The sequence below is a fragment of the Lepidochelys olivacea genome, assembly GCF_965140295.1.
Source record: "Lepidochelys olivacea isolate rLepOli2 genome assembly, chromosome: 9".
NCBI lineage: Eukaryota > Metazoa > Chordata > Testudines > Cheloniidae > Lepidochelys > Lepidochelys olivacea.
The window spans coordinates 4,611,540-4,634,038 of record NC_140419.1 but is presented as its reverse complement, the minus strand read 5'-3'; the positions used below and the strand labels follow the sequence as shown (position 1 = coordinate 4,634,038).

General features: G+C 44.5%; 1 protein-coding gene across 1 annotated transcript in view; it reads left to right on the top strand.

The window, feature by feature from the left end:
• Nucleotides 1-22,499, top strand: part of LPP (LIM domain containing preferred translocation partner in lipoma) — a 432,571-nt gene that overhangs the window by 281,106 nt on the left and 128,966 nt on the right. The window contains exon 8 of the mRNA XM_084639858.1: nt 2,080-2,769. Coding sequence (XP_084495984.1) covers nt 2,080-2,769 — 690 coding nt within the window. The remainder of the gene's footprint in view (nt 1-2,079; nt 2,770-22,499) is intronic.

Here is a 22,499-nt window from a genome sequence, read left to right as displayed (position 1 = left end):
CCCCTGCAGAAAGCTCAACAAAATCTTGGAAAACCATTAAAAAAATAAATATACCTGTCTCATAGAGCTGGAAGGGACCTTGAAAGAACCCAATGTACAGCTACAGACTAGGGACTGAATGGCTAGGCAGCAGTTCTGCGGAAAAGGACCTAGGGGTGACAGTGGACGAGAAGCTGGATATGAGTCAGTAGTGTGCCCTTGTTGCCAAGAAGGCCAATGGCATTTTGGGATGTATAAGTAGGGGCATAGTGAGCAGATCAAGGGACGTGATCGTTCCCCTCTATTGGACATTGGTGAGGCCTCATCTGGAGTCCTGTGTCGGGCCCCACACTACAAGAAGGATGTGGATAAACTAGAGAGAGTCCAGCGGAGGGCAACAAAAATGATTAGGGGTCTGGAACACATGACTTATGAGGAGAGGCTGAGGGAACTGGGATTGTTTAGTCTGCAGAAGAGAAGACTGAGAGGGGATTTGATAGCTGCTTTCAACTACCTGAGAGGTGATTCCAGAGAGGATGGTTCTAGACTATTCTCAGTGGTAGAAGAGGACAGGACAAGGAGTAATGGTCTCAAGTTGCAGTGGGGGAGGTTTAGGTTGGATATTAGGAAAAACTTCTTCACTAGGAGGGTGGTGAAACACTGGAATGCGTTATCTAGGGAGGTGGTAGAATCTCCTTCCTTAGAAGTTTTTAAGGTCAGGCTTGACAAAGCCCTGGCTGGGATGATTTAATTGGGGATTGGTCCTGCTTTGAGCAGGGGGTTGGACTAGATGACCTACTGAGGTCCCTTCCAACCCTGATATTCTATGATTCTATGAAAGGTCATCGAGTCCAGTTCCCTGCCTTCACAGCAGGACCAAGTACCATCCCTTATTTTTGCCTCAGATCCCTAAATGACCGCCTCAAGGATTGAACTCAAAACCCTGGGTTTAGCAGGCCAGTGCTCAAACCACTGAGCTATTCCTCCCCTCAAAGACCAATTTCAGACCAATTTAAAAGTGACAAGCAAAAAAATTTTTAAAATTGCATTTCTTCAATTTTCTGCTTCTTCCCCTGTATAATGAAAGCAGGGAAAATATATAAACTTTTTAAAAGAAAACGAGGAAAACGAGGTGAATTTTAAGAACTTTCCCACCCTTTTTTGATTTGTTGGATCATCAGCAAAGGTGTCCTTTCATTAGGCAGTGGGGTTAAATAGGTCTTAACCAAAACAACAAATATTTTACACACATGAGACCTAAAATCCCCTCAGTCTATTGCTCAGTTCTTGTGATGTTGTCGTTTCACTAATTCTGCATTTGTCCACTGAGTCCCAGGGACAGGCCTGATCTCACAACACATCCATGGCAGAGCTGTGAACAGAACCATTGTCTCTTGAATCCCACTCCTGTTCCTTATAACTTGATCACATTGGATTCAGAGGACTTAAGCCTTCAGGACCGCTGTCCCCACTCTGCGCTTACACTAGATTTATACCTTTTGACCTCACGGCAATCACTCTAGATTCACACCAGCATAATAGAGACCAGAACCAGGCTTTATATGTGTATATTAGCATAGCTCTGTATTTTTCTTTGGCATTTGATCTGGGGTAATGTGTATTGCTTTGAGGACACTTCCATGGGAGTTGCTTTTAATCCATCCCTTTGCACTGCCTTCTGCGTATTAAAAAGATCTTCCTTATCAGTGAGCAGGAGCGAACACAGTTCGGAGTCCTCTCCATTTCAGAGCTCTCTTATTTTACAGGAATCTTTACAACTATGCACATGGGTTCCCCTCCTATTATTCTCCAGCAAGAGCTTTTGTTTAAGGCAGATTTTTGTAGAGGCAAAATCCCAGAGAAAAATGAAATATCCTGCTTGGCCGTTCTGTTCTGTTGCACGGGTTTTGCCCCTGCTCTGCTATTACCACTTTATAATGTGTAGTCCCAGGTACATTCCTGCTTTACGAAGCAGGTTCTATGGCTGTGCAGATGTTGCTATAAAATCCTATTTCCATTTAACTCTAGCTGCTTGTTTTTACCGGTTGTATGTTTCCTTCTTGCTGGCGATAACATTTTTCTCCTCTTATTGTTCCACAGAGCTCTGGGTTCCCCACCGGCTCTCCAGTTACTTCTCCCCCGGGATCTACCCCTGTTACTGGGCACAAGCGGATGATCATTCCCAACCAGCCGCCTCTCACTGCCACCAAGAAGTCTACTGCCAAGGCACCAGTGCAATCTGCTGCTCCGCCCGCCCCGATCCCAGTTACTCCTCTTGGTACGCTAAAACCGCAGCCACAACCAGTTCCAGCTTCTTATATCACTGCGTCCACTCCCACCCGACCGGCGTTCAACGTACAGGTGAAAACGGCCCAGCCCAGCCCTCATTTCCAGCCACCTGGCCCACAGCCAGTTCAGTACGGCAGCCTGGGTCCAAACCAGTCCTACGCTCCTCAGCCAGCACGCCCCCCAGGGCCACCATCTCAGCCTCGTGGCCCTGACTATGGGTATGCTCCCCAGCCTGCACGTCCTTCAGAGCCTGGTTGTGGCTATGCACCTTCACAGGGGCGGTATCAAGATCTTTACTACCCTGCAGGCCCTGGATATGGAGGAAGAAATGGCTCGGAACCATCCTATGTGCCACAAAACACCTGGAAGCCTGAGCCAGCCTATCCCACAGCTAACACCATGGCTCAAAATCCAACTGGGCCGTACCAACCGCCCAGCACAAAGAAGACCTACATTACGGATCCGGTCTTAGCACCTTCTCCACCACCCATGCAGCCAAAGGTAAGGGAGAGACAGACAGCCATTCTCAGGCCTGGTCTTGCCCATGGCAAAAGCCATGTGGTTTTCAGTCTTGGTAGTTATTGAACGGCGCTCGTCGAGGCGCCGGCTCACCTGCTGGAAGACGTTAGCTGGTTTTTCAGTCATGTTAAGCTCACTGTATGGAGCTCATGGGATTGCCAACCACATGTTTGTGTCCTGTCGAGATAGGGCTACAAAGGGGACAGAAAGCAGCCAAGTCTGGTGTTTTCTCTCTTTCTGGCTTTTTTTTTTTTTTTGGTAACTGACTGGTAGAAAATGGGAACTTCCATCGAATTTGAAAATACAAGTGCTGGGGTCTTAGAAATTCCACCTTTCCTGTGGGGTGACTGTGTCTCATTTCAGGAATGCAGTGATATTCAACAGGATTCACCCTGCAGGGCAGAGGGATTTTAAGCTCTGAAACTTTAAAACTCATCATCCCAATTAGTAGGACATGTAATTATGTGGCCTCATGGTGCCCTGATCTTTCAGACCTGGTTCTCCTTAGATTGATTAAGAGATTACTGACAAAGACTTGGGGTAATGTACACTGTTGAGTTCACCAGTTACCAGAGGGGAAATTATTCCTGTCCACATGCTTAAAGCTGGGAAAAAACAGTGTTGTTCACTAAATTTGGTTTAAGTGATTCTGTGCATCATTGCTTAAAGATCCTTATCCCTGAAACCACACACAAATGTTTTCCTACACCAAGCTTGGCGACCGTGAAATGCTTCCGTGTGTGCTGCCCATCCGTTCCAACAAGTGTCAAAGCAAAGGAGCCCTTCAAAGAGGCCTCTTAATGTGAAACTGACTAGACACAGAAAGTTAAACTCACCTGTCTGGTTTCACTGCTTAGACCTTGATCCAGGAACCAGGTCTACACAAGCAGAGCCCATTTTCCTTCAAAAGCTGTTCCTGTGGATACAGGGACCTGGCTATGTAGATCCAGGTTCAGGACTGAGGCCTTGTTGAGGTGTTTGAAAACAGCATCAGTGGTGAAAAGTGAGTAAATTTGTAAAATGTAAGCTGCTGTTGCCACAGGTAAGAGATTCATGTACGTGGAGCCAAATTCCACCCTCCATTGTAAGTGTGTATTTGGATTTTATCTTGGCTGTGTGCTTTTAACACGAGTTCGCTAACCTCCCCATAACGGGAGCAATGCCTGTGTGAGTTCATTGCTTTGTACTCACTGAGGCTGAAGACAGCTGGGCTCAAATCCCGCACCAACGAAAGCACTGCTGTCAAAGGCTGCCTCGATCTGCCTCGGTGCAGAACTTGTCTCTAGCCTTTTAATGCTGAGAGAAAAATGCTAAATAGTTACAAAACAAAATACAAAAAGCTCTTCCCATCGACCTTGCCCTCGGTCGGTCCACACAGCCTTTTCCAGTCGCCAGATTTCATTCCAGTTTCCTGAATTCAGGAACTATTCAAAGCAGGGAAGCTCAGGGTTTCTCAAGTCAGGATAGACAAAGCAACAAATAAAAGTCCTTGAAATACAGTCTGCTGGCAACCTAACTAATTAACTTTTTCTCTTCCGCAGAGCTGTGAGCGCAAGAGGGGAGGGGACTCTCTATATATCACATGTCTGATATTAGGTAGAGCTGATGTTGTTTTTTTAAAATAATTCTATTGCTTGGGCCAGATCTGTCGCTGGAGTAAATCGGTGCGATTCCATACAAGTCAGTGGGATGATGTCAGTTTACATCAGCTAAGGAATGTCCCAAGCAGTAGAGAAGAACCAGAGTACAGTGTCTCAATGGAAACATAAATCGCTTCTCACCACGAACAGCATGAGTCTTGCGGCGTATTTGCAATATAAAGCTGGAAGGGACAAGACAATTTAGCTTTCCACTTATTGATACATAATCCCTTTGGGAATTTCATTTCTTTCGTAGCCTGCCGAAGGCACTTTGCTATCCAGTTTCAGCATGGGCATGACTGCTATCCTGAATAGTGGTGGAGGAAGCTGGGCATTACTTATTAGTAAGAAGCAGGGTAGAATTGATGGAGATTTTCCAAGGTAATAGGAAGTGTCCAGTAACTACACCCACCCCATCAGAATATTTTGTCATTGGCCATAAAAGCAGCATTGTTTCACTCGACCGCATCTTCTCTCTCTACTTTCGCAGTCTGGCTTATTCAGAGGAACTAACTTTTTGGAATGATTTCATATCAAGGAAAAGTTGCTGAAAATGTTACAGCCATGACATCCATTGGAGAAATCGCTGCAGCTGGTTTTACTAGATGCACAAGGGGTCTTAGCTTGTTTACTCTCCACACACCTGTATGGCATATTTGTTTGAGGTTTGTTTATAGAGATCTTTAACTGAGTAAAATGAGTATTAAACCAGGGTAAGAAACGGACATTAATTTATGTCTGAGGGCATGAAATAATTTTTAAATGTTATTAATACTAGTGGATTCTTAATGCAATGTACATGCAAAATGAAAGGGGTGTGGTAACAAATCCAGCAACACCCAGAAGTACGTGGTATTCAGCTCGGCTGCACACCATGGCCTAGAACTAGAACTGCCTGAAATTTTTCATTCAAAATGTGTCGGTTTTTTGATGAAAAACGGCTTTTGGTTTGCAGCATGCCTGGGAAGAGGATCACGGCTGGTGGTTCTGTCTCTGACAGCCCGAAGCAGGAGCAGGCAAAGTGCCACTTGCTAATCAGGTTGAAGTTGCTGTTGATCCAAAGCAAATCTAGCTTGGTATGGGAACAAACGAAAAACCCAAGACTGTGCTGTTCCTTAAAGCCCACGCAGAACAATGAGTTGCACTTAGGAAGTGAAAATGCCAAATGAGTCGGATCAGTCCCAGTTTGTGTTGAATTGTTTTGTTGAATTGCCTTTTGTAGCAATTCTCTTAATTTTAATGCCCAAGTCATAATTAGGAAATGAACTAATGAAACATATGCCCTCATTTAAACCTTAATATTTCACTAGGGAATTCCTGCCTCTCTCTCTCTAATCTGCTTCATATGTCGTGGGGATATCCATATGATCAGTTGCAGAACCATGTGATTAAAATGTGGAACCTTGTGACAAATAAAATTTATCACATGATCCTCCCTTTTTCCCACTGCGTTCTGCCCCCTCCTACGTAGAGTCAAATTCAAAAACATCCCTGTAGGTAACTCCACCCCACTCATAAGTTACGGAACAGAAGACCATAATGAGTCACTGACCACTGATCAGCCACAGCCCACTGATATTTTGGCACTAAACTATCCGCTGTGGAAAACACAAGCAGTAGCAGACAGTCTCCAACACCAAGAATCCTTTGAAGCCTATGCCTTGGTCATATCAGAAACAAAGACACCCCAGCACTTGCCTCCATAGCTGCCAACAGACATCCACACTGTACTATTCCAGGCCACGAATCTCCTTGTTAACCCGTAATGCCTTCACTCAATTCCAGAGCCCACCACCTCATGCTATGATGAACTATCCGCCTGTTTCTCAGAGACCTTCTGCCACCTAGGCAGCCTCTCAGGACACCAGGAACCACACAGCAGACCCAGGCCCAGTAATGTTACACCTTGCCTTTCCAAATCTGGATCCTTCACTGTAAGTCCTGGAAGCACTGCAGGGAAACCACACCATGCCTGAGGCTCTGATCCAGGCGGAAAGTGAAAGTCAGTCCTGGCTCTTACTAACTGAGACTGTGAATACTTCCTTCAAGAAGAAAAGCTACCTCCTGCCTAAAGCACTGTCTAATCTAATCAGTACTTAAGGAAACCTTTGGACAACACAGCCAACGTCTCCATGTACGGCCCAGTATCTAACCTTACATGCACAGGCGAGCTAAGGGAAAAGCTCATCAAGAGTTACCTCAACAAAGGTTACCTCTAGCTCCACCTCAGTGCAGCCAGTACCTTGTACTCCTCCTGATCAGGAGTCAAACGAGGACGCAGAGGAGGGATGGCAGGAAGGCATGAATTAGGATCATAGAAGATTAGAGTTGGCAGAGACCTCAGGAGGTCATCTAGTCCAACCCCCTGCTCAAAACAGGACCAATCCCCAACTAAATCATCCCAGCCAGGGCTTTGCCAAGCCAGGCCTTAAAAACCTCTAAGGATGGATGGGTTACCTAGGGAGGTGGTGGACAAAACACACCTCGTCTACACAAAATCTGTACCTCAACAGCATCTCAGGCACCCTGAAAACATGCCAGTTGCCTTAAACACCACCTCAGCATTTACAGTATTCTAGGTATGTCCTATAGTAAATATTGAGACTGCTGCAAACAATGAGGTAAAGCTAACAAATTATCTAACCCTCTTAGCAAGGTTTTAATGGTGACCACTTTGTAGAGAACAGGCATAAACCAGTTTGTCTTGTTGCCGTGTGCCACAGTAGGCATTTCTGAATCTCCCTCTGGCATCGGCCGTAACGATGGTCTCATGAAGCTTCCAGTGACCAAAATGGTGCCTAGATAATGCAGTTGTATTTATTTATTTTGCCTCTCACTCTTCCCAAGCCGCTGCGTGAGTCAGGGTGTCCAGCTGACTGAAAATCTTCTGCGAAGGCATTCACTGGGATGTTCCATCTTCGGCTCCGAGACGCCTGCTCACCAGTGTCCTGGGCTGCGATTGATGCACTCCACTTGTACGGGTGTAATAATTTTTTTAGGGAGGAAAGATACTGTCTCCCATCACTCACACAGCATAAAGTGGGTGCACCCGGCAGTTACGTTTTAACTGAGACTCATGCTCTTGCTGTTAATCCTCTGACTAAGATGATTCAGTCTCTGCTGATTAATAAAATCAGTGGGCCAGATTCCCTCCTGGTGGCATAGGGATGTGGGCTTCCCTGCAACTGCCTGGTTCTCTGCATTGCAGAGAAGGTAGACAGCCACCCTCAAGCCACCTTTGCCTCGCTCTACCACGACCCCCTCCTTGGAGCTCTTTTCACCGCAGAGAGGCCATAGGTCAATGTCTGAGCTTTGGACTCCAGCACAGGCCCTGGGTGAACTTGACCCTATGTGGTGATAAAATGAAGGAGGAGAAAGAAGGAGGCAGTGTATCTAGAACTGAGATGAGGGACTCCTGGAATCAGGACTCCTGGGTTCTGTTGGAATCAGGACTCCTGGGTTCTATTCTCAGCGTTGCTCTGTGACCTTAGACAAGTTTTCTGACCTTTGTGCACCTCAGTTTACCAATCTGCAACTGGGGATATGTAATACTTCCTTCTCAGGGCTGTTGTGAGCTTTTGCAAAGTAATCTTCGTAATGCCATTCAAGACTCTCAGATGAAAAGGCACTTTCAGAAGTGCAAAGTGTTATAAAAAATTATTTAGACTTTTCCATGTTCATCCTTATCTCTAGGGATCCAGTGTGAACAGTATGGCACCCTAACACACTCGTAGATCCCCCCTCACAGCGCAAACTTTCCTTTCCTTTTGGGCTTAGAAACTTCAGTTTCATTCACAAACGGGAAGCGGCTGAGGACAGAGGAATGCTTCGTGGTAGTCGTTTAGGAATTGCATTCCTGAAATAGTAAAAAAATGAGTTGTTAATTGTATGACCGGCTCAGTTAGTTGATGTGAAAGGTGACAGTGTGTGTGCTTGTGGGAGTAGGTGAGGTCAGCAAAGGCTTGTGAGCTACGGAAGAAAGCAACTTAAATTTACAGCTTTAGAGCATGGTTTTTGCAGTGTAAGTCTTTAGACTGTCACAGTGGATTAGCAGCACGAGAGGAATAATTGAGCAAGAGGCTTTTGACATAATACCTGGATGTTCTTTCTTCCTCCTTCTTAAAATAATCTGAGGACAATGCCTCCATACATGATACAACTAGGGGCAGCCTTGACATTATTTAAGGGCTCTGATTTGACTGTGTTTAACCCTTGATAACCAAACAGCCTTTAAATATACTGATACATTTTGAGATACAATTGGGAAGTGAATTATGTTGGTGTTGCAGTCTGGTAGTTACGGGTTCTATCGTCTTAGCCTACATACAGTATTCAGCATCGATTGTCTTTGTGTGAGGGGGTATAGTCCTCATGACTCCTGCTCTGTAGTCCCAGACCTGCTACTGACTCAGGGTGCAGCTTTGGGCAGCTGCCTCAGTTTGCTCCTCTGTAAATTTGGGATTGTAATACTAATCTACTGTGTCTCTACACAACTGCAAGGAGTAGCAAGTAGGCTAAACGGGAAGACCTGGAAGTATTAGTACATAAGCTCAATTATGACTTAACTGGCATCACAGAGGTTTGGTGGGATAAATCTCATGACTGGAATATTGGTATACAGGCTTGTTCAGAAGGGACAGGCAGGGGGAAAAGGGGCAGAGGTGTTGCATTATACATAAAGAATATATACATTTGTTCTGAGGTCCAAAAGGAGTTGAGAGGCAGACCAGTTGAAAGTCTCGGGGTAAAGATAAAAGGGGGAAAATAGGGATGACGTCATGGTAGGGGTCTGCTATAGACCACCAAATCACGGCGAGGAGGTAGATGAGGCATATCTAGAACAAATAACAGAAATACCCAAAACATGAGACTGGTAGTAATGGAGGACTTTAACCAGACATCTGTTGGAAAAAGTAATACAGCAAAACACAAAATTTCCAGTAACTTCTTGGAATGTTGTGGGGACAACTTTTTGTTTCAGCAGATGGAGGAATTAACCAGGGGGAGAGACATTTTAGACTTGATTCTGCTCAACAGGGAGGGATTGGTCACGAATCTGCAGGTGGAAGGCAATTTGGGTGAAAGCGATCATGAAATAATATATCTCATGATCCTAAGGAAAGGAAGGAGTGAGAGCAGCAGAATAAGGACTTTAAAAAATGCAACAACGCAGAGGATTGGTAGTTAAGATCCCATGGGCAGAAAATCTAAGGGATAAAGGAGTTCAGAAGAGCTGGCAATTTCTCCGAGACAATATTAAAGGCACAGCTGCAAACTATCCCAATGTGAAGGAAAGGTAGGAAGAGGCCAATATGGCTCATCAAGAGCTTTTTAATGACCTGAAAATCAAAAAGGAATCCTACAAAAAGCAGAACATGGATGAATTGCTAAAGAGGATTACAAAAGACTAGTGCAAAGTCAGAAAGGGTAAGGCTTGGCCTACAAGTGAAACTTCTGTTGTCATAGGTATATTGGTCAGGGTTGTTAAAATAAACAAACAAAAAACCACACACCTCTAAACGACAATACTACGCCATCATAACCCCCAGTGTAGGCACAGCTATCTTCTTCTTTCACATGGTGTTTGAAAAGCAATGGGCTGGGATTATAATTGAATTTTGAGATTGAAGGCCATTCTCATGCTCCTGGGATTGCTAGGTGGATCCCTCTTGTGCCCACCCTGTAAGCGTGAATGGGGAAGTGGTTTGTGATGTGTCCCAGGGTTTGTACCTCATGACAGTCAGAATTCGGTGTAGCTAATGTTGTCTTGAGAGATGGTGTTCCTGTACCGACATAAAAACCCTTCTGTCAGCATAGACTGTGTCTACGCAATAGGGCTGTGTTGGCATAGTTATGCCAGTATAATCTCAAAATTGTAGGCATACCCTAAGGCACAGAATGAATTACACCTAAAGGGACGTAAAGGCACGAAGAGAGGTTCTTTAAATGCGTTAGAAGCAAGATGAAGGAAAGTGTAGCTCCTCTACTTAGTGGGGAAGGAGAGCTAATAACAGATGACATTAAGAAGGCTGAAGTGTTCAATGCCTATTTTGCTTCAGTCTTCAGTAAAGATTTAATGGTGACCAGATACTCAACACAATTAAGATTAACAACAAGAGGAAAAGAACGCAAGCCAAAATAGGGAAAGAACAGGTTAAAGAATATTTGGATAAACTAGATGTGTTCAAGTCGGCAGGGCCGGATGAATTTCATCCTAGGATACGTAAGGAATTACCTGAAGCAATCTTATCTTTGAGAACTCATACAGGACAGCCGAGGTCCCAAAGGACTGGAGGAGGGCAAACATACCACAATCTAAAAAGGGGACCAAAGTGGACCCAGGATGATATAGCTCAGTCAGCCTAACTTTGATACCTGGAAATATACCAGAACAAATTATTAAACAATCATTGTGTAAGCACCGAGAGGGTAATAGGGTTACAAGGAACAGCCAGCATTGATTTGTCAAGAGCAAATTATTCCAAACCAACCTAACTTCCTTTTTGATAGAATTTCTGGCCTAATAGATAGGGGGAAGCAGTAGATGTGATGTATCTTGATTGTAGTAAGGCTTTTGACACAGTTCCTCTTGACTTTCTCATAAGTAAACTGTGGAAATGTGGTCTAGATGAAATTACTATAAGGTGAGCACCCAGTGGATTGAAAGAGTGTAGTTATCCATGTCAAGCTGGGAGGGGGTATCTAGTCGGGTCCTGCAGGAGTCAGTCCTGGATGGTAGTTCTGCTGAAAAGGATCTGAGGGTTATAGTGGATCATAAATTGAATGAGAGTCAACAATGGGATGCAGTTGAGAAAAAGACCTGTATCATTCTGGAGTGTGTTAACAGGAGCGTCGTATGTAAGATGCTCTACTTGGCACTTCCAAGGCCTCAGCTGGGCACGACACTTCCGGAAAGATGTGGATGAACTGCAGAGTCTCCAGAGGAGAGCAATGAAAATGATCAAAGGTTTAGGAAACCTGACCTATGAGGAAGTGTTAAAATAGATAGATATAGATATATACTGGGCAAGTTTAGTCCTGACAAAAGAAGGCTGCGGCAGAGACCTGATAAGTCTTCAAATACGTCAAGGGCTGTTATAAAGAGGACTGTGATTAGTTGTTCTCCATGTCCACTGACAGTAGGACAAGAAGTAATGGGATTAATCTGCAGCAAGGGAGATGAAGGTTAGACGTCAGGAAAAAGTTTCTAACTCTAAGGGTAGTTAGGGTCTGGAATAGGCTTCCATGGGAGGTTGCGGAATCCCCGTCTTTGGAGGTTTTAAAAACATATTGGACAAATACCTGTCGGAGATTATCTAGGTTTACTTGATCCTGTCTCAGCACAAGAGGGTGGACTTGACCTCTTGAGATTCCCTTCCAGCCCTGCATTTCTTTGATTCTCACACGCTGTTAATAGGATTAGGTAATGTTTGTGATTCTTGGATTAAGGGTGTCATAGAAGTGCAATGTCATAACACAAGAACTAGGGGCCACCAAATGAAATTAACAGGCAGCGGGTTTAAAACAAACAAAAGGAAGTGTTTCTTTACACAATGCCCAGTCAACCTGTGGAACTCTTTGCCAGAGGATGTTGTGAAGGCCAAGACTATAAAAGTGTTCAAAAAAGAACTAGATAAATTCATGGAGGATAGGTCCACCAATGGCTATGAGCCAGGATGGACAGGGATGGCGTCCCTAGATTCTGTTTGCTGGAAGCTGGGAATGGGCGACAGGGGATGGATCACTTGTTCATTCCCTCTGGGGCACCTGGCATTGGCCACTGTCGATAGACAGGATACTGGGCTAGATGGATGTTTTGGTCTGACCCAGTATGGCCGTCTTATGTTCTAATGTTTTATTGTTACATGGTTCTCATTGGTTCTGGTTTGAGTTATTAGGCTATAAAGCTGGGTGATTGTGTCCCTGGATGAATTGTGAACAGTGGGCCCAGTCCTGCAGGCACTTCTGAGCCTAGTGCTTAAGTGTTCATGGCACACTGCACTCAGTAGTTGTGTTTGTAGGATTGGACCCTGAGATTCACACACCATACATGGAATCCTCGAGGGAAAGACTATCAAATGAATCTGTCCTCCAAGATTCAGCCACATAAGACCTAGCAACTTTGTCCTATTTAAGCTATAAATGCAGCTACACAGAGTAGAAAGTAGCTCCATATTGATATGTTTAATATATGGAAGAATCCAGAGGTTATATTTTTATTTACTGAGCATAAACGTTCCATATTAAATTCACTTAAATTCCCACTTAATGCTGTTTCCCATGGAGATTTACTTCCAGATAACTATCATGCAAATCAGTATATTAAATGAAATAGCATCCTTTAAAAAAAAAAAAATCCCATCAGCAGCTAAAAGAACCCCTCCAAGGCAAACGGCATCTGCAATTATGCTGACAATGTTTTTCTGAAATGAAAATAGTGAATTATAAAGTTGTAAAACTGTTTTGCAATAATATTTTGTTTTATAACCCATATTATTTTACCTAGTAGCTGTCTGGCTCCAGAGCAAGTTATATAATGTGATATTATGAATATGGTGTCTTGACTTTTTGTCTAGGGAATTAATTTAAGAGCTCTAAACTTTCCAATCACATTTTCTGCTTTGCTCCAGACATGGTTTATTCTGTCTGCCTGAAAAATATCGGATAAACTGCGGCTTGTAACTGAACTATTTGTACTCCTCTCTATCCAAACTAATAGGGGACTGACTCAGTTTTACATGGGTCCTTAAAACAGACCAGACTGAAATGTTCTGCCTGAAGTGAGCTACATAAAACAAAAGCAGAAAAGCAGAGTTGTTATATGTTAGCCAATCAGTGTATCTGTAAGGTGGCATATTCAACACCCGTAGCGCCCCCTGGTTTGGGGTGAAGTGCTGCAAGGGGTCCTCGTTCCCGGTGCCTCCTGCTGGCCTTCTGCCTCTTGCTGTCTGTGCCATGGATCAGCCCCACAGCCAAGTCACAAAGTGCAACCTTGCAGGGTACTCAAAGTCCCAGGAGCCTACACTGTGCCTGTTGGTTCCTCCTAGCGTGTATGTCGGGCATTGCCCCATCTGGGATCTCCCTCCCTATCTGGGCAGCTGCCTACTTAGAATTTAGCTGTTCCCTTGCTAATTGGCTAACATGCCACTACTTGGAGCACCTACCTGCTCCCAGGTGTATTTTGCAGGGTACCCATGGGCCGGGTAGGGCCTGATTCCCTTGAAGGACCAGTGGCCCCATAATTTACCATTACCAACCATTTTCCATTACTTGGTTTATTACCAGATCAGAGACATGACTTATTATTATTATTTATATCTTGCATTTATATAATATCTTTCATCCTAAAGATTAGTCAGGTTTTGTAACTCAGACTGATAGCCGCTTAAACTTATAGGTTGGAATCAGTCACATTGAACTGCACCCGGGGTAAAACACAGCAGCTGTTTTAACAGCACACAGCATCACTACACAGCCGTTTAGGACAGGAAGCGCAGATGAACACTGTATCCAGATGAAACTGCAGGGAGGATTTAGGGAAGCACCAATATAAATAAATGTTCCTGTTGGAATTGGCATGTAGGTTAGCATATCCTCTTGCTCCCATTACTTCCTCAGCTTTCATTCCTACTTATTCCCAAACTTTACTGCCACCTGAATCCTAGATTTTTCCCCCTGCTTTGTGACAGTTGGTCACGCGTTAAGTGAATCTTCTGTTCTTACAATGAAGAGTTGTTGTTGTACCAGGACTGGAAAACTTAATGGTTTCACTGGGTACATGGATAAGATAGCAAATGAAGTCCTGCAGGGCAATGCCACTGATGCGTTTGGGACTAGGTGAGAACCATTAACCCAAAAGGGCTTTATTTTTCAATTCCAGAAATCTCAAGAGAAGAACTCGTTTTGCAAGATTCATACCACTGAGGAAGGCAGAAATCTTGTTACATGTCTGCCTCTATGTCCAGAATCTCATAAGACTATCTTGAAAGGTGCATCCGTTTAATGCCACAGTGGATTGCTACGATCATTTAGTCTGACCACGGAATTATGTCCTGCATCTCGCTCAGCAACTTGTGGTTGAAGTAAAGCAGTGGTTCTCAATGTTCTCCACAAGAGGCGCTGTTTCCCATGTTGGGACTCCCCCCACGTACCCTGGGAGCCCATTCCCATCTAGCTGCGGTTCCTCTCCCATTTAGCAATATGGAATGGGCAGGGTCTCGACTCCCTGACACCCTTTCACCTCCCCCTCCCTCCCCCCCCAGACTCAGAACCTATGAACCAGGCTATATTCCTTAGAAACACATCCAGCCTTGCAGCTGTTCAATCCAAACCCTTGACTTTGCTTCTTTCTGAACCCCCCAAAACTACATTAAACCTAATTTGGGTCCTCACCTGACTTCCTCCTCCCTTCTCCACATAAAGCATCATTCAGACAAATGCTATTCTTCACCCAGGGCCAATGCCTGGCAGGCAGGGTTTTACCACTGTTTTCATTTAGTGCGGGGTTGACACCTCTGAAATCCTCCCCAAGACAAATGCAGCCTGGGGAGCAGCAGAGCTTGCTTCCCTACAATGCCTTGTCAAAGTGTCTCAATCTCCTGGAGGAACAATTCTTCACGTCCCATTCGCTCCTTGGCCTGCCAAGGGGTGTAAGTTTTAAGGGCAGCTTTCATGCTGTGAACACTTGACCACTCAGGGCCAAATCCTGATCCTACTGAAATCAACAAGAGCTTTGTTGTTTATTTGTTTTATAGTCCAGACTGTGGCACCATAGCAGTCAAGCTCTCCGTGGTTCATTTATCCTGTGAGGGGAAAAAAGAAATATTTATCACTGTTTTTCAGTTGGGGGTACGGAGACGTTTACATGGCTTGTCCAAGCTCACAGGGTCAATCTTTGGCAGAAACAGGAGCATATCCCAGTTCTGCCAACTCCTAGTTGGGTACCTTTAAGTACAAAGACATTCCTTCCTGTCTCTTCCATTGAGTTGAATGGGAACAAGGTTGGGTTATTAGTTTCGGATCTGGGCTGAGAGTACACCACCAGCTAATTCCATCGTACCCTCACAGCCAAGTGGCAAGTGGTGGCGGCTGCTTTCTAGTAGTTTTTAGGTTCATAAAAGCTTCAGATAATTCCTTGTGAGGCAAACCTGCCCCTTTAAACAATGGAAACTTCCAATCAGGCATCAAGAAAGTGTGCGCTTGTGTTTTCCCTTTCCCAGTCCGATCACTCACCAGTGAATACATCACAATACAGTTTTCAAACCTGAATTCAGCTCTCAAAGGGTTTTGCCTCTAAAGTCCCCCACCATTTTTTTTCACCTTCTTAGCATCGGGTCACCTTATGGCAATTAAACACAGAGCAGCAATTAAAACTGCACGGCTGGTTTAAAAAACTAAAAAGCTCATCCTGAATGTACGCTGTCTGAAGATAAGAAAGGTAAAAGGATCAAGATGACGAGCAACTCAGTTCTATGTGACCTGCTTTTGAATAAACAGCACTATATTCCACAGTCAATTATCTCAAAAGTACAATGTGTTCTGTTGGCAAAAAAAGGTTGTCAGATAGAAACGGTTAGTCGAAAGGACGCATTCACTGGAGTGAACATTCATCTTTTGTATTCCATCTAATTTTATACAAACCAGGTTGGTTTGTTTTGGCTTCCCCCCGTCCCCAGCAAGATTATGCATCGTTTTAATATTATTTCATGAACATCTAATTGCAGGCTTCAGAGAGAGGTGCAAATATTGCTAGGGAAATAAAATAAGGTATGCTCCGTGCAGCCCGGTAATAAGGCCTCCAATACAAAAGTGGAAAAACAAGTAATTAGTTACAACCATTGAACGGAAGAGGTCTAATGGGAGCCACAGGATAAACATTCCATTTTATTATGTCTTCATTTCTATGTTTTGCAAGACTCTGTGGTTATAAATTAAAATTGCTTTTTGCAGCAGTGGCTGTAAAAGGTTCAAAATCTGTGAATGTATCTATTATTCTTATTTATATCACAGCAGGCTGCTAGCAGAATTAACTTTTTCCCCCCCTTGTTTGTTAGTTAAAAGATGGAAAGTGCATACAAATGCATATTTGAAGGCAGCATTTAAAAACAGCTTTGTTTTTTTATCAAGACGGCATCAATTTAAAGGGGAAAAAATTAGCAAACCAAAAAACAGCCTTCATCACGTTGGCAGATTCTTTTATTTGTTTATAAAGTTCAGCTAGCACTGGTGAAAGGGGCATGAACATTTACTTTGTCTGCAACAGATAACAACTTGGGATCTCTCGCTGACAAAGAAGAATGCTTTCCAGTGCTCCACGTAGCCATTGTAAATAAAGAGCTGGATTGACAGCCATGGAGAATTAAGTCCACTGATCAGCCACAAAAAAGGCAATGGTAGGGAAAGATTTCCCATGCTGTCCTCTGCATTCTAGCCAGAGGGGGAACACCTCAAGGGATGAGAGAATATTCAGTCTCTACCTCTCAGTCCTTGACCTTTTTTCTGGGACTTCTGGCAAGGGTATCAGTTTTAAGTTGTGATTTGACCCGTGGAACTCACTGACACAAGATATCAGTGCGGCCAAGAGATTAGTAGGATTCAAAACAAGGATAGGGATTTTTATGGATTAGGCACACCCATTATTTACATAAAACAGGATACAAATGTAGGATTGGTATAAACCCCCATGCTTCAGGGCACGAGACAATCAGTGCCTGATGGGGGTTAGGAAGAAATGTCCCCTGTAATCAGATTATTCCATTATTATATACTAGAGGGTTTCTTACCGCTTTCCACTGAAGCATCTGCTATTGGCCTGGCAGAGAATTCTGGACTAGATGGACTTGTGATCAAGTCTGGCAATACCTGTGATGGTGGGCTGTGTTGTGAACACCTCTAGTAAGCCTAGTATCACTGGATGATTTCACATTGGCCACCCAGGAGCCACATATACAGGTAACAGAGATGAAAGTCTTGCCCTAATCTACTCTGTCTCCTTAGGCAAAGGTGTATCTTCCACCACCAGGTCAGAGCAAACTACAACATATATCATCCCATGTGTCTAGGCATTGCTAATGCAACTATCATGGTGGCCCCATGCCACTCGTCTTACTGTTTTGCTCGTATTATTTAATTGTTTTACAAATGAGACAAGGCGAAGGAGTAGAAACCACAGGACTTACTTGTTTATAAACTAGAGAGCTTAGAGATGGCATTCAGTGCAGAGGGATGTGTGTTAAAGTAGAAACCTGAGTTTTTCCTGCACAGGGCGAGAACCAGCAAACCTTGCCTCAAACTGTGATGACAGCTTCTCGGGAATTATTTATTTCCCATTTTAGACATTGGACAGTGACTCAGTGTGCCCTGGAAATATTATTGTTGTAGCAGTTTTCTCATGTGGTCATTCAGTTTAATGCTAGAGGAATGAGTAGTTACAAGTCCAGACGCTGTAAAGTCGGAGCTACATTCTAAAAATAAAGCACTTGGTAAACTTTTAGTTGTCAACAACTTTTCGACAGTCGTTCACGCTAGAAAACGGAACAAGAGGCTTCATTCAATTCCTGGCACATTTTATGGTCAAAGGAAACATCTAAGGAAGATTAGTACGTTGGTAACGCTGATAATTGGCAATGCCACTGGTTCTGTAGCAGCACGCAGGGTTTAAAAGAGTAATATTTACTAATAGGAGCAAACACGAGGCTTGGCATCAGGATTCAAGGGTACTGTTCCTGACTTTGCAAATGACTTGTTCTGTGGCTTTAGGAAAGTCCTTTTGATGTTTCTTAAAGCAAGTCGAATATTTACCTGTCTCACAGCAGGGGGGTTCCAAGACTCGATTGTATTCAGGGCACTTTCAGCCTCTGTAAATTCAAAGTATGATTGTTGCTTCGTAGACTAGTGAGGACTGAAACGATGCAGAGTCCTTCCGAGGGTGTGGCGAGTATTTGCAATGGAGACTTCTTTTTCATGTCCTTGAGTTGGAGCTGGGGAAAATGAGAGACCATTCTTAAAACCTGGGCTACCCATCATTACAGTAGCTAATTTTTTTGAGCATTTTACATCTTCAGAGCTCTTTGTGAACAATTAACTAAAACCCTCCAAACACCCTGAAAGACAGGTACCGCTATCCCTGGTTTTAGAGTCATTTCCCCGAGATCACAGAGGGAATAAGTAGCTCATATCACACTAAGAACTTGCTTAAAACCACATTGTGTCTCTTCTGATCAGTCCTTTGGCCTTCTCAAATTGTAGTCCCTGCGTCTCTACTTGTGAGAGCCAAGCAGGGCTGAGAAGAGGTGTAGGTTGGGTGCCGAAAAGGTTCTTTGGGAAGCAGCCTGGTGACTGATAAAGGTGGAAAATTACTGAATGAATCCATTCACATAGACACATCGTGGGGTGTTTATGTAACACTTGGGGAATACACAGCATTTCTGCATGTAAGAGGCTACTCCAGCCAATGGTGCACACAGTCTGTGAATTGCTGAGTGCATCCTGGTATTTAATGCACACGGATGCATGGCAGAACGGTGGGCATCTTTTGGGGGTAGGGCGACCAGCTGTCCTGATTTTATAGGGACAGTCCCGATTTTCGGGCCTTTTTCTTATATAGGCTCCTATTACCCCCAACCCCGTCCCAATTTTTCACATTTGCTATCTTTTCACCCTATTTGGGGGGGGGGGGTTGTTTTAAAAAGAACGTTTCATTCATAAGTAGGAGGAAAAGGCCAGTTGGAGCTTGGATGCTTACTAAATATCCTGAACTTTTCCCATTACTGAAGCATCAGTGTGTGTTACTGTGAGCAGAGATGCAAGGAGTGGTAGGAAATGGGAAACAGGATGCATGTTATTGGTTCAGTGTGAGGGGTTGTTCGACCAGCCCACTTTGGAGTGAAGTTTGGGCTTGATAGTCTGCTGTTTGGTGGGCCACATTCTGCCCAGTTTAGTTTTAGGAGTCTGTAAAATAAGCTAGTTCATGAAAGTGGCCGCCTTGCAGCTGGAGTCTGGCTGCCCACTCTCCAGTAACACCAGCTGCTGGGAATTTATGAGAGCAAACCCAGGAAAGTACCCAGTAACAAAAACATGCAGGAGCCTACAGTGCAGTTAGAAGTCTGAGTAGATATGAGACTCTGAATGGAGTCGTTTACAAAACATATACGGTACGATCATTTATCAGCAAATGCAATCCAGAGCACATGGATTTATCACTCTGGGTGCAGAGAGTTGTAATAGGCATGATACCGTATTGTGCAAAGTATATGGACCAGATCATCATGTGGTGTAAACCAGCATTGCTCTATTGACTTTAGTGGAGCTGTGCTGATTTATTAACAGCTAAGGATCTGGCCCAATAATTCTTGGCCCTTACGTAGTGCTTATTTGAGGCTCCCAAACCACAGACAAAAACAGCGAGGAGTCCTTGTGGCACCTTAGAGAGACACAAATTTATTTGGGCGTAAGCTCCTTGTTGTTTTTGCTGATACAGACTGACACGGCTACCACTCTGAAACCACAGACAGGAAATACAGTCTGTCACAAACTACCGTTATATACTGTGATAACTCCTCAGCCTGCAGGAGACCCAGTCCTGGACCTGCAGCACCCCATGGTGTTCCTGCCCCAAAGAGCTTACAATGTAAGCTTTCCTCCCAAGCCTGCTCTTCCTGGGCTCTCCCAGCAGGACTACTGTCTCTGTCCCCTCTGAGAGAGATTTTTCAGCTTCTTATACCCTGGTTGTAGTGAGACAAAGGCAGCTAGCTGCCACTAGGATTGAGAGTAGACAGGTCCTAGAACTGTCACTTTTCTATAGGCTCATAAAGCCAAGTATTCCGACTGGTGTGCTCAGCACTGAGCTATGGTAGGAGAGTCTAAAAAATGTTCTGGATGAACCTTCTTTCTAAATGGGAATTTAAAAGGGAGGGTTTCATATCATGCCATTTCTGCCAGCACTCCTACTCTCAAAATGCAGTTCTAGCTACAGCACAGGGACAGCAGGAATGTGTGAGTAATAAGCAAAGGAGTGCAGCTTTCCTCATACCTGTGTGATTGTTGCTTGAAAGTTGGGCAGGAATTCAACAGGTGCCATATAGTCACCCTGCCAAAATAGCCACCAGCGTGGGAAAGCTTGCAGGGCATATAAATCAGGGAACAGAACAGAAACGAGTGTGAAAGTGAATCCAGCAATTGAAGTTGAAAGAGAACAAACTGGCAGGCACGCGGGCACCCATCATGCAAAGCTGTGTTGTGTATGGTGCCCATAGCATTGTGGCTGTGTGTCATTGTGTATCTGTACTTTTACAGACATTTGCAGTCGCAGATGTGCGTGGCATTATGGTCATTGACACGATGTCGACGAAAATTTGTGCTGCTTCAGTGCCTTCCATCCCATGACCCAGCGTGTTTTCCAGCAGCGACTGATTACACTTCACAACTTTTCTCTGTGAGACACAAGGTGGGTGAGGTAGTTTCTTTTATTGGACCAGCTGCTGTTGGTGAAAGAGACAAGCTTTCGAGCTTACACCGAGCTCTTCTTAAGTACTCTGAGTGCCTTTCCCAGTCCTAAAGAAGAACTCTGTGTAAGCTCATAAAGCTTGTCTCTCACCAACAGATGTTGGCTCAGTAAAAGAGATTCCCTCAGCTACCGTGTCTTGATAATAGCCTGGGATTGACGCAGATACAACTACACTGCAAACAACTCTTTTGTGTGGCCTGCAATGGGGATGGGGAAGCTGAGGCTTGGCGACATGGTCAAGAGCAAACAGCAAGGTGGTGGCAGTAGTGGGGAATTGACCCCAGTGGCTCCGACACCCAGCAGTCCTGCTCCCTCTTAAAGGGAGAGGTTGTGAAGGCAGCTGAGCTGCCCACGATGACCTCTATGTTGTTGTTGTTTGACTTCAGCTTATCTCAAAGTTTGGGTGAGTCTTTGCTTTGTCCTCCTTGTTTTGTGGAAGTGCCAGGTAGCTTTCCTGGCTCAGTCGTTGACGTTTTGGTGTCAGCTGTGTGTCACGAACTGCAGGATATTGTGAGCGGATCTTTCATGAGACATTTCCAAACAATATTTGCCTATCTGTCTGAAAAGCAAGGGACGGGGTGGGGAAAAAAACCCCAGTGTGTGTGATGTTTGTTTGCACATCAGGGCCACAGCTGGCTCATCTGTTGTTTTGTAGACCCAAAGGGAAGGAGGATTCCAAACATTTGCCAACCTTTCTTTAGCAAAAATAAGCTAAATAAATCAATCTGCTATATTATTTATTCGTCCGCTGTTCTGACCTGGGCCAGAGAGGTTTCCCCAGACGCTATCCCAATCGCAAGAATCCAGCAGAGAAGGATAAGGCAGCCTGGCGTGTCCAAAATTTTCTGTAGTGCGGTAGCATTGGCAACAGGGTCTGCTCTGAGCATAATGAAGGCTAGCAGTCAGCCCCCGTCTCTTCCAGTCCTAACGTCTTCCATCCCTGTAGCCTCTCGCTCTCCTGTCTGCCGCTGTCGCATGCACACCTTCGTGGACCCGCAATCTCTCTCTTTTACCGTCTACCCTTTGAGGCATAGGGTAATTGTTGGCATTAAAATATTGGACCATCTCTCCGCTGACAGAGGAGTGCTCAGCACCTTCATGATTAGGCCTTAAATATCCACCTGTTGTTGTTGTTGTTGTTACCCAGAGGCTGCAGCCAGGGATCGGGCCCCCATTTTGCTAGGGGCTCTACAGACACACAGCAGTATTTATCCTGACCTCCTGTAGCAGTGAGTTCCAAAGGCTAATAACTCTTACCTTAACAGTTCCTTTTACTAGTACATCCATAACAGTGACTTCCTGAGCTGGTGGCTTTGTTTAGCAGCTTCACTCGCTGATGCTGGGAGCCTGGCTGTGACGGCTGATTTGTATATGTGTGTGTGTGCCGTATTGTTTGCTCTTGTTGTGTCAGTTGGCCCTTCTAATTACGCATCCCTGGATGAATGCCAGCTGCAGAGGGGAGGACAAGATGTACAGTAAAACGTGAGGCGGCACAGAGAGGTTTGTGCCTTCTTGTGTTTGAAGGAGACTTAATTACGTTCTCTCAGCAAATGTTTAACAGTCACAGA